Source organism: Labrus bergylta, chromosome 11 (genome assembly GCF_963930695.1).
Source record: "Labrus bergylta chromosome 11, fLabBer1.1, whole genome shotgun sequence".
Taxonomy (NCBI): Eukaryota; Metazoa; Chordata; class Actinopteri; order Labriformes; family Labridae; genus Labrus; species Labrus bergylta.
The window spans coordinates 2,412,145-2,424,165 of NC_089205.1; the positions used below are offsets into that span (position 1 = coordinate 2,412,145).

The 12,021-nt window shown below is 41.0% G+C and overlaps 1 protein-coding gene across 12 annotated transcripts in view; it reads left to right on the forward strand.

Moving 5' to 3' along the window:
• kirrel3b (kirre like nephrin family adhesion molecule 3b) overlaps nucleotides 1-12,021 on the forward strand; it is a 162,717-nt gene that overhangs the window by 134,626 nt on the left and 16,070 nt on the right. For all 12 annotated transcript variants that reach the window (XM_065960375.1, XM_065960376.1, XM_065960380.1 and 9 more), the window contains exons 7-9: nucleotides 3,574-3,722; nucleotides 3,890-4,017; nucleotides 5,129-5,255. In XM_065960375.1, coding sequence (XP_065816447.1) covers nucleotides 3,574-3,722; nucleotides 3,890-4,017; nucleotides 5,129-5,255 — 404 coding nt within the window. The remainder of the gene's footprint in view (nucleotides 1-3,573; nucleotides 3,723-3,889; nucleotides 4,018-5,128; nucleotides 5,256-12,021) is intronic.

The following is a 12,021-nucleotide window of genomic DNA, read 5'->3' on the forward strand; positions in this document are numbered from 1 at the left end:
GCACTGCAGGGATTCAACACTCTGAGGGGGACGGACGAGTGGGTCGGAACATCTTCATTACCGTTTGTAATGGTAGGAGGGCTAACTGGCATACATCACAGTCACTCAGCCCCCCACCCCCCACCCCACCCCCCTCTGATGAAGACACAGAGGCTTTCCTCAGATCTAAACAAGAGACCCACCAGAGACATGACAAACAATAACAAACAAAACAAATCAGGCCCCTTGTCAGCACATACAAACCATGGGTAGAACGACAACACCCCCCCCCCCCCCTTTCCTTCACATGATGCTGCTGGAAATAACACCCTGATCTTCCCCACACTAATATCTGCGGTGCTGCTCTTTAATGTGTATTGTTTGTTTGCTTTTGACTGACACCACAATCAACATACTTTCCCATGTTTGCAGACCTTGGAGGTAAAGCTAATTGAAACATGCTGCAGTCTGTTGTTTTGGATGAGACATGCTATTCCCCAGCCGCATGCAGCTGCAGACATACAGCGCTTTAAATCATGTGAGAGAAGAAAAGTAGGGCCACTTCATTTAAAAAACGAATTTAAGGGCGTATAAATAAACCGTGAAAAAAACAAAGCTTCATCTAAGACAATTAGGGCCAATCCCAAATCAAAATCGAAATGTAATTAGTTCAGTGATTCCCATCAAAATTGCTGAATTATAGCCCTAATGTGCACCATTACAGCAAACATACAAATCAATATGACCTTGACAAGTGGGGAATTACAACGGAAAGTTAGCACAACACATAAAAAGTACTTAACTCCATGAGTTTGGAATAATTCTCCCCTTCCCGAAAACCCCAAATAGCTGTTTATAGTTTTCTGAATAGATAATTGACATGACTCTTGTCTTTGTTTTCAAAATGATATCAGTACCAATCTGTAAGTCTTACTGTAGAATATAAAACCTTTGATTTATGGTCCCTGTCAAAGTGACAGCATGCTATTACTTAACAAGCACATTTATTTTATATTCCACCGAGAATTCAGCAGTCATCACTTTCAATGTGCAGGTGAGGGAGGGAAAGAAACTGCACCGCGCTGCGCCTAACCATGCTGATAATAACTGTGGGCTCTGATTTACTGCGGGCCTTGATGCTGATGGCACAGATACCTGCCTAATTTAATTGTTACTGTTTTATGGCCTTAATCACATTCAGCAAATACAAAACTCCCCACCGCCCCCGCGTCTCCTTCATCCTCTGCCTCCATTAACGGCAGACCTGTTTATCTATTACAGTGTTAGCTTACAGATCCATGCACACCCAATAACACACACACAAAAAAACAATAACACGGCAACCCACTTACAGTGTAGCGTGCAATGTTTTCACCCTCCGTCTGAATCAAATCCCTCAGTAGGATACAGCAGTGCAAAGTGAGTTAGCTATTGAGTAAGCTCACACTGGCCCTTCTAACCTCCCAGAGGGAATGCAGGTGTTTGTGTTACCCTGGGCCAGCTATGTTTAGACATGAGTCTTGGACAGGACCCAGCACATCAACAGAGCTTCCTTTGCTCCCAGTGGACGACGGCGTTCTGTCTCGGTTTCCTCTAACACTGTCAAGGGCTCCAAACCTGGCAGCGGCAACATCCACTCAGGAGCAGCCGGCTGTCCTAAACATCTGTGCTTACGCCTACAGTATCAGCTGATAATGTGGAGGCGGAGACAGTGGCACTCTGAAATATATATATATATATATATATATATATATGTCATGAATCATTACGGTCATCATACTAATAGCCATGATTTTCACAGCCACCGTCAGGAAGATAAAGCTCCCATCCCAAGGGACGTTCATCATCATTTTTGGTCAGTTTATGAAAACGTGCAGAGGTTACAGGTGTTGATTCTGGTCATATCTAAGAATGTGTGGAGATAAAAAAAAAAAAAAAAAAAAAAAAAAAAAAGCTTCACAACTGGGATACATCTGTAGCTGTATTCTACAATGCAAAAACAAAAAAGTCATAAAATTCTTCATATTGTACGTTGAAGAGACACTGGTATATCGCACCTTTAATGTTTGCACTGACTGTTATTTAATGTCTGTTTTTTAATAATTTTCTTATTTTTAAACATTGCTAAAAACAATTTGATTCATCTAGGGGTATTCTTTAAATCTTTTTTCAGGTTAATATGTATGGGAGGGGGACGTCGCTTTTGTGGTTTAATTTGTAACAAATGTTTCATGTCATGTACGTCTTTGTAACCTGATACTGGATGCTTTGAATTTCCCTCGGGATCAATAAAGTATCTATCTATCTATCTATCTATCTATCTATCTATCTAACTTAACTTTAATAAGTCTAGTTCCATACAATTAGCATACGATTGATTTTCTGTACTAACATGTTTGAGATATGCTAATCTGCATAAATGCTATTTGCAGCTATATATAGTGTGGCTATGGGGTGTTCATCTGTTTATACTATCTGACGCACACAGACACTTTTACAAGGGGGTACTTCTTCTAGATCAGACAGACCAAAACTCCAGTCTGCCCTATTTTCAACATTTTTGGAAACACAGGTGTTGCAAAGCCCTCAGCAATCTCCTTGTAATACAAGACGAGAAAAACTCAGAGAGAGAAAAAACTCTCGCTGCTGAATAAAAGTGCAGAAAAAAATCCCATGAAGCCCAATTAGAATTCTGCTTCACTTCACTTACTGATTGAATGAGGTAATCTGTTCTCGTTTAAATGATAGCATTTCAGTCAAGCAAGGGACCAGCTTAGTCATGGAAAACAAATGAGTTCCCCTATCCCGTGAAAACTGCTCTCGGCGCTGCTAGGAATGTAAAAACGAAGACAGGCAGCGGGGTCTGTTGTCATTGTTTTCATTTGCAAAAAATCAGCATGCAGCCACGTCTCTGTTGTGCAGGATGGCAGTGTTAAGACGGGTGATGCATTGTATGTCCCAGAGCACTGTCTAAAAATCTTCCAAAGAGACCCAAGACATCCATAGACGCTGTTGCTTCACTTTTATAAATGGGCCTTGTCTGCTGTCGCGGCAGAGAGCCATCCACATCAGGCAGAGCGAGACATAACTGCCTGTGACATCACAAAAATCCTCACCTAAACGTGCAGAGAGTGCCTGTATGCCTGTCAAAGGAGCTATCACTCACAAACACAAACAGATGTTCTTTATGTGATCCTGTGTCAATTTATTAACATCAGCTGTTGTGTGTAATACAGTGTGTGTCAAACAACGTCTTCATAGGTGAGGGGAGCATCCCATTTGTCATTCTGCGGTTTTTGTTTTTCTTAGCTGGCACTCTTGTGCTGCACTCTCTGCCTGCCGTAATGAGGAACGTGCTGTCTGCTCCCATGTCGCCAGGGAGCTTGTCACAGCATGGAGGGCTGCCACAAAAATATGCTGAAGCCAGCAAAGAAAAAAAAAAACCTGCCCAAGAATGATGATTTATTCACACAAAAGAATGCTATTGACATAAGGAGGTGTGAAAACATGTCTTAATGCCGTTTCCCCCTTTCCCTTAATTTTTCCATTTCTCTCCGTCTCGGGCTCTCTCCCACTTTCTAATCCTCTCACCAGGTGGGCCAAAGGAGGAAGTGTAATCAAGGAAGTCTCCGGAGACACATATGAGGTTATTGTGGACCATTCATTCTTCACAGAGCCCGTTTCCTGTGAAGTCACCAATCCTCTCGGCAGCACAAACATCAGCCGCAATGTCGACGTCTACTGTGAGTGGCCCTCTTTAAGCAGTACTGCATTAATGCAAGAAACGTGATAACGCATGATTATGGATTTTACTGCCTCGTGTGTTTTGACACTTAGCTATGAGGAGGTGACACTTTAAAGCTGATGCTTCATTATTAATTTTGTTATACACCCTGTTTGTTTTCAACAGTTGGTCCTCGAATGGCCGCAGAGCCTCAGTCGTTGCAGGTGGACCTCGGATCTGACGCTGTGTTCAACTGTGCCTGGACAGGAAACCCCTCTCTTACCATTGTGTGGATGAAGAGAGGGTCTGGAGTTGTAAGTACAGCTTCAGTGTATTTTTAACACATAATTATGTTGCACCCTTGAAATGAACCGGTCAGAACTCGTCCATCTTCACTTTTAGCAACTTTTATTAAAGTCTTTCTATGTGATTTTTCACACTTAAATGTAATAGAAATCAAGTATCTCCTCTGAAAATAACTCTGTGAGTCATGACTGTCTACAATGGGTGTAACTCCCGAGTCCCACTGTCTGTGATGTTTTCAGAGTTTTCAGAGTCCTATCTTCAGTTTGTTTACATCGGTGGGACAGCCGGCTGACTCCTCCCCTCGTGTATAAAAGTAGTTTAATTGAGGGACTAGAGAAAAGAAGAATAACATACTGTACTCACTGCTTAACTGTGTTTCTAGATCACGCTCATTTCAGGTAAATTTACATGCAGTGTGACGATACGAGCATAATAAAGATCACTAGCATTAGCATGCTAACACAACAATACACTGCAAGTTGTTTTGGTTTCATGCTGGTGCTCAAGGGCGACATCTACTGGATCAGAAAATTGCATATAAAGCCTTTAAAGAAATGCCCCACAGCTTTACACAAGTTTTTCAGCCTACACACATCTCTGTGTCTTCTTCACTGAGCCCCCCTTAAAGGGCCAGTGTCCTAATCTTAAAAGGTAGATAAAACACACAGTATTTACTGTTTATAACTTTTTTTTCTTTTACTAATGATCTTAGAAATATAAATTAACTTAAATACTTATGGAAATTAAATTAGTTTAACTAGACACAAGCATTGTCAGCGTGTTACACCTGTATTAGAGAAATACCAGTACCTATCTGGCCTTTATGAAGTAGAGGTTTCAAGGCCAGACTCCATATGCCCTGCCCTCATATAAGATCTGTTGATTTGATCTTAAAATTCAGACTTATTCCACCTTTCCTTTTGTCAACATCAAAGGCCAAAGCCAACCCCCTATACTCCACTGAGCTTAGACCCTAAATTGGATTTTAATAATTGAGCAGAGGTACCCTTTAAAGTATTAAATGGTCCATGTGCTGCTTTTCCTGTTTCGCCAAAGGTGCAAAAGGTGCCTTTGCCTGTCACTGCATTCCGATGATCTCTGACTTATTTTTTGCCGCAGGTGCTTAGCAACGAGAACCTCCTGACGCTGAAATCCGTGAGACAGGAGGACGCGGGGAAATATGTGTGCCGCGCCGTGGTCCCGCGCGTTGGAGCCGGGGAGAAGGAAGTTTCTCTCACAGTCAATGGTAAGCTGAGTAATTGATATGTCTTTTTAATCAGATCCCAGAGAGCCCTAAAAAAACAAGTTGTCTTAATGCTTGCTCATACAAGTGTGAGTCTTGAGGTCGGAGGTCATCAGCAGCAAGAAGAAAGCAATTTGTCACATGGGTCGATATTAATTTGTTTTTCTGCCTTCCCAAGGACTACACAGCTTTTAATAGCGTGACAATATCTTGGAGGAATGTCTAATTTTACAAGGCATGGGAAACAACAAAAACATAAGGCATGACAAAAACAGAAAAACACAAGCATATGACACACAGCCTGGCCATGCACATTACATTTACTCACAAAGGTAATGTGATAAAACAGACCTGCCACCATTGTAAAAAACAGCTCTATATATAGACAGTCTTCTAAGATCTGGTGACACATTTCATAACCAGGTGAGTTGTACTTAAATGCTAATCACATTCCATATGAGTCAAAAGAGAATGCTGCCTTTTCTGAGGCACCCACTGACTAATGAATAGCAGCCTTGGCAGGAGACCTGGCAACTCTCAAACAAATGGCTGCATTATCAGTGCTTAATATTCAGGGGAGCATGCTTGAATGATGTGGCAGAGGTTCTTAGTTTACATGTCTCTGTGTCCATGAGAGAGAAATCCAGGCCAAAAAGAGAAAAAACATAAGATGTGAAAAAGAAAGGACAAAAAAAAAAGAAAAACAAGAGAGGAGGGTTTAAGAAGCTGGCGAGATGATGCGAGTTAATGCTGACAGTGTATCAGTGCACATTTCAAAAGCTAACAAAGGAGTTTGCCTGTAAGCAATTCTGGTGCTGATTCGGGGATGAAAATACATCATGTAGCAAACAGTGTGTGTAAAGATTTTCTGTTTTTTTCTGTTTTTTTGGAAACACAGACTTTAGCTTTGCATATCAGAGAGAGAGAGTGGGATACCAGAATTCCCTCCAGCGCAAGATCAGAACCATGACTTTCTATGAACTGCAATGAGCCCCCCCCACCCCGCCCCCACCCCGCTCCTCCTCCTCGTCCCAAGAATCCAGCTCAAATCAAGGCAGAAGAAGCTTAAGGAAGAATCCTGATTAATTCTATTGTCTCCCTCGCTGTGCATGTCAACCTCTCAGCATCTTCACTGCAGCCTTAATATGTTCACAGAATTCATACAATCCAATGAAACCAGAGCTTTTTTTGATGCTTCTTATCCCTGCTCATGTAACTCTTGAGACTCTGGGATGTTTTCTGTAAAACGACGCCGTGAGAGAAGGGAGACGGATTGTTTTAATAAAGAATATAGCACAAAACAAACTCTGAGTAACCTGGGGAAATGCACAACAAAGCTGAAATGGCATGTTTATTTAGTCTCCGCAGACTTAATTCAAGCAAATTCTGAACGTCTTTTTTATTTGTGTTGATTCTTCCTCTCTTCTTTTTTTTGCGCCTTGCTCTTTCGTGTTGGAATTGGTATATTTGACATTCAAAAGCCTCTTCCTCTTCACCCTTCTGAATAATTGAATTTCAGATTCTTCAGTTTTTTTTTCTCTCCAAAACCACACAAGGAATCCTGCGCCATTTTTTTTAATACCCAGGTCCTTGAGGCGCATCAGATTGTCTTAACTTGTGAAAGTGCAAACACTGCGGTTGAAGTGGAGGGTTTGGAGAGGGGTGCACTTTTTTCCGCTCTATTGATTCTCTCTTGCCAGTATCTGGACTGCAACGTCTTACCTCTGATCAGCTTATAAGCCCCACAACACAGACAGTCAGCGAGACGCAAATGATTCTGACACTAAGTAACTTAAGATAATGGATGAGTTAGCTTCGGGGGGGAGAAGGGGCGGTGATATAGTAAATATCAGACAATACTTTACATATTCAGCGTTTTCATGATGCAAGGTTGTCTGCTGCACATTTGAATGCCTTCTTTTTTGTTTGTTTGTTTTCCCTGCAGTTATCCCCCCCAATTCCTGATGTTATCATTTAAATTACATGTGTTTATAATTTGTCATTCCCTCTGTCTCCCTCTTCTCCACCGTTGTGTGTCACTGGCTCCCACTGCGGCATACCACACAGACATGAGGATTCCCGCTTTCCTTGGGGAAGAATGTAATTTAATTATAATCAAACAGCTAGCAGGGGAGGCAGTTTGGGTTTAAGTCACTAATGGATACATATTGCTTACTCTAGTCAAAGATTTTCAGAATGGGGCGCTCCTCAACATTTCAAGTGGCTACATGCCACGAAGAGGGTCTGTGTACATTCATGCATGTGATTATTTACATAGTATACAATATATATGCATGGGTTGTTTCACAGTCCTGCAGAAGTTGAAATGGAGAGAAGTTATCTGACATGCTTCAGGGGGTCTTGCTTGCGTATACTTATAGATCATGTACATAGAATAAATATTCATTAATATACGTACAAGTGCAACCAGATCTGAACTGCCATTTCTGTTTGTGAGCATGCGTGTGACTTTGGGTAAAAGCATATGCGTGTAATGACACACATACAGCTACTTGGACAGCCTAGGGAGAGAAAGCCCATTACCACAGTAAGGGAGAGGGAGGGTCGAAGAATTCCCACAATATCCCACAGAGCACTGGGTTGTTATAGATCTTTTTCTTTTCCTGCCATTTCTCTTTTCTAGACAGCCTTTATGTGCCTCGTTAATTAGCATCCCAGCCTTCTTTAAAACCGGCAATGACACCATATAAGAAAGAAAAGTGCAAATTAATGAAGGAGAAAACTGCATTTAAGATGCAGCACATTTTAATCCAACTAGCTAAATTTAAGCATGAGATATCATATTGTGCGCTTCCACAAGACTTTCTGGAAGACTTTGAACTCACTTTTTGTAATTATACCTGCCACACAAAAATAATATATGTGAATATGTTACCTAATTTATTCCTCTTCCATGACATGGATGCAGGAAGTAGGGGTGCTAAAATCATGTATTAAAAAAATGTTTATACTGATGCTTACCCTTATTATATTCTAGTCCTTAATGACATTCATTGACACAGGTTAACGTTTTTTTCAAGATGTATTTTTGAGCTTTTAATGCCTTTATTGAAGAGATAGGACAATTGATAGACTCGGAAATCGTGAAAAGAGAGTGAGGAATGACATGCACGAATGGAGCCACAGGTTGGAATTGAACCTGGGCCGCCCTAAGTACATGGGACGTGCAACATAACCACAAGGCCATTGGTGCCCAACCTGTGATGTGTCCTCTTCCTTTAGTAGTCGGTAAATTGTTTCACAATACAACTCACAGCTAGATGTGCACACATTAAGGTGACTCAAAGTAAAGCTGCCTGCATGTCCTGTCACACAGAGCAGCCTAACCGGACCTTCCTCTAGAATTTGGAGTTCAAATTGAGTTTTGGACTGACTCCCAACTCTCCGTCATGCATGCTTACTTTGATGCTCCCTGTCTGTAAATACAAGCACTCCAAAGCTTGCATTTAACTCAATGCTAGATTTGTTATGATCATCAAAAGCAACTAAAAGTACCACCAACCACTGAACATACACACTGTGGTTTCTGTTTGTAGTGTTAAATGTTCTAGAATGAGTATGAGCTGCTGTTAAAACTCTAACAAGATATTCCTGAACATTTAAATTCATTAATAAAAGATGAAAGACGATGGTTGATTGCAGAAGTTTGGGCTTGGAAATTTGATTTTTGGAGCATAACAGCTCCAAGGTGTCCTCTGTCTGACCGTGGAGAGCATAGGGCTTGAGAAATTCCCCCTTGGTACGTCTGCTGAGGTGGAAAGGAGGTCCAGAAATAAACAGCTGGCACATTTAAAGCCAGCTTCCAACAATAAAGAGGCAATAGGTTTTTACAGGAATCTTGAACTGGCCAAATGATTTGAACGTGGCAGCACATATATAATGTCCACACCAGCACAGACAATTACAAAAGGGAACACACATATTAATTAAAAATGGATTACACCTTATGTTTAAGGCTTTAGGTCTGAGAAGCTTGTTTTGTGAATTGTCAAAATCGCATTATTTTTGTTGATACTTTCTCCAGTTGTTTTGCACCACTGACGAGAATCCTGCTTCTAGTAACCTTTCAAAGTTTTCAAATTTGATTAAGCAGAAACGTAGCAAACAGAAGAAAAGGATTAGTGTTTTCACATGTGCCATCTGTGCTGAGTTATTACTGTAAATGCATTTCACAGTGTGACGTTTAGACAGTATGGCCAACGCTGCATGCAAGAAAAGAGACAGGGAGGAAATACAGTCTGGTCCCTGTTGTAAAGACCTACTGAGGCAAAACAGGCAAATATAGCGAGGCTGTCGGAGCGTTCAGCATAGAGAGAAAAAAAAGTGTTTATTCCTGCAGAAGTCAAACGTGATGCTTTTCCTCAGCTGACCAATTAAGGAGGAATATAAATGTATTTGTGATTGTGTCTCCATATCTACTCAAAAATCACTTCTGTTAAGGCAGTAAAGCATAGTTGAAATAAAACAGCAGGGGAAAATGGCTTCGTGTAAGCAGTAATGATTCTCCCACACTTTTAAAGACACATGCAGTAATGATAATGTAGATGGAAAAAGGCCTTTCATAAGAATATCCTCCCCCTCACCAAATTGTGTCTGATGAGCAATATTACAAAACGACCTAACCGGACTGTGTTTAATATTCAAATCTTTGGAGAAATTGGTCAACTTTTTTGTTTTTGGATCCCGATTTATTCCATCTTTAAGTTTGAGACAATGTATTTCCATCTTTAGAATGGAAAATGGTAAATGGTATGGACTCGTATAGCGCTTTTGTAGTCTTCAGACTACTCAAAGCAGTTTTCCACCGCGTGTTACACCTACACATTCTCACACTGATGGTAGAGGTTGCAAAGTAAAATGACCATCAGAAGTAACTAATCCCATTCATACACTGTCGAAGCAGCGGGAGCAACATGGGGTTTGGACATGTGGCTGCAGAAGCTGGGGATTGAGCCCCTGACCTTCCGGTTGAGAGTTGACCGACTCTAAGAACTGAGCCACAGCCGCCCCAGAAAACATTGACATGTTAAAACACACACTAAAAGATCTGTCCCTTGCAGCTACAACCAACATACACGGTCCCCACACGACGGACTTCTTCAAGGTGAAACGAATGGCCACCTGTGACCACACCAGGCATTGCTCTTCAATCTCATTCGCCCTGTGGCTTGTTTTGTGTTCTCTTTCATCATACATGAAAAATAGAGAAATCGAAAGAGATGCAATGAGGTTGTATGAAAATGTCAGGCTTTTTCTTTTTTCTTTTTCAAAGCCAATGCCTCACAGGAAGGGAAATGTAAGTCCTGGCCTTTTGACACCCACACTAATATTATGTAATCAGTTTGCAAAACGTCCACTCCAGATTTAACAACTTGTCAAATGAGTGAGCAGAACATTGCACCCAACATTTTGATTACCTCCCCTGCTGCTAACATTGATGTTGTAGAGCCACCCACCTCCCTGATACCAAAGGTGTTTGTGCTGTGATCACATAGTGTGAGCTGCAAACACGTACTCATACAAACACAGCATACATACACACACACACACACACACACACACACACACACACACACACACACACACACACACACACACACTTACTTTCAACTCAAGCTGAGCCAGTGAGATAAAGCTATTTAATTATATTCCTCATTTGAAGCTCTGATCCAAATAATAGATCCTCCCCAGTCACTACCAACGGCCCTTTGCAGCCGGCAAGCCATTGATCTAGCTGTGTTTTGACAGTTGTAGCTCATATCCACCACCTATTTTTCATCTCCTAATCACAATATAGTACATGTGCGATGTGTCCAGCACATACATGCCGTACAAACACTGTCATCTTTGGATGTAAAAACACTGAAAGAAAAGTACCAGTGTTTCCTCCACTATCTGCATTCATTCATTCTGTAGCAGTAGAGCAGCCTTCCAGCATCCTCCAGTAGCATACCAAGACACCATCTGGCAAAGTCTCATTAAAATGCTAATTCATTTTAATAAGAGACAGGTAATAAACTGCAATTATGTACCGTCAGAGAGAAGGCAGAGAGCGGGAATTTGAGGGAAGTTGATGAAGAAAAACAGTGTTTTCTCACTAATCAAGAAGCTGCCTTACTTGCCGCCCCCTTAAACCCACAACCCTAACCATAACTACCACAAGGGATGCGCTTAATGTTTTGTTTTAATGGCTTTATAAAGGGATTGTTTGCTTATTTTCAACCTTATCTGTGTTGTTGGCACCGTTTTGTGTCCTTAGGGCACACCTGCAAAATATATTGCTTCCCCCACTACAAGCCTATTATTTAATGTCGTTTCTGACCTGTAAGAATTCCAGGCAGCTTCAATTCAAGCCTCAGCCAATTAATGCTGCGATGAAACTTTGCTGCAAACAGCAACATAGCATTTTAAAATATATATGCTGAGGCTGTTGTGCTGTATGAGGGTACATTCAACAATAATGTGTCTTTCTTACATATTTAGCTTTATTTATTTGGCAGGAGAGGGCAGGTTCAAAGGTCAATATAGAAAGCACTGAGGAATATATAAGGCAATTGGCTTTATTTACCATGAACAAAGATTGAATGTTCTCAACAACAACACAAAACCTCCCTTTATAGGATGTTTTAATGAGATAAGATGGACAATAACTTTTTTCCTTTTTTTTAAATTTGAAAACCCAGCTCATAATTTGACGATTTTTATCATTTTAAATTGAACAGTGCTCAAAATGAGATACTAAATTATC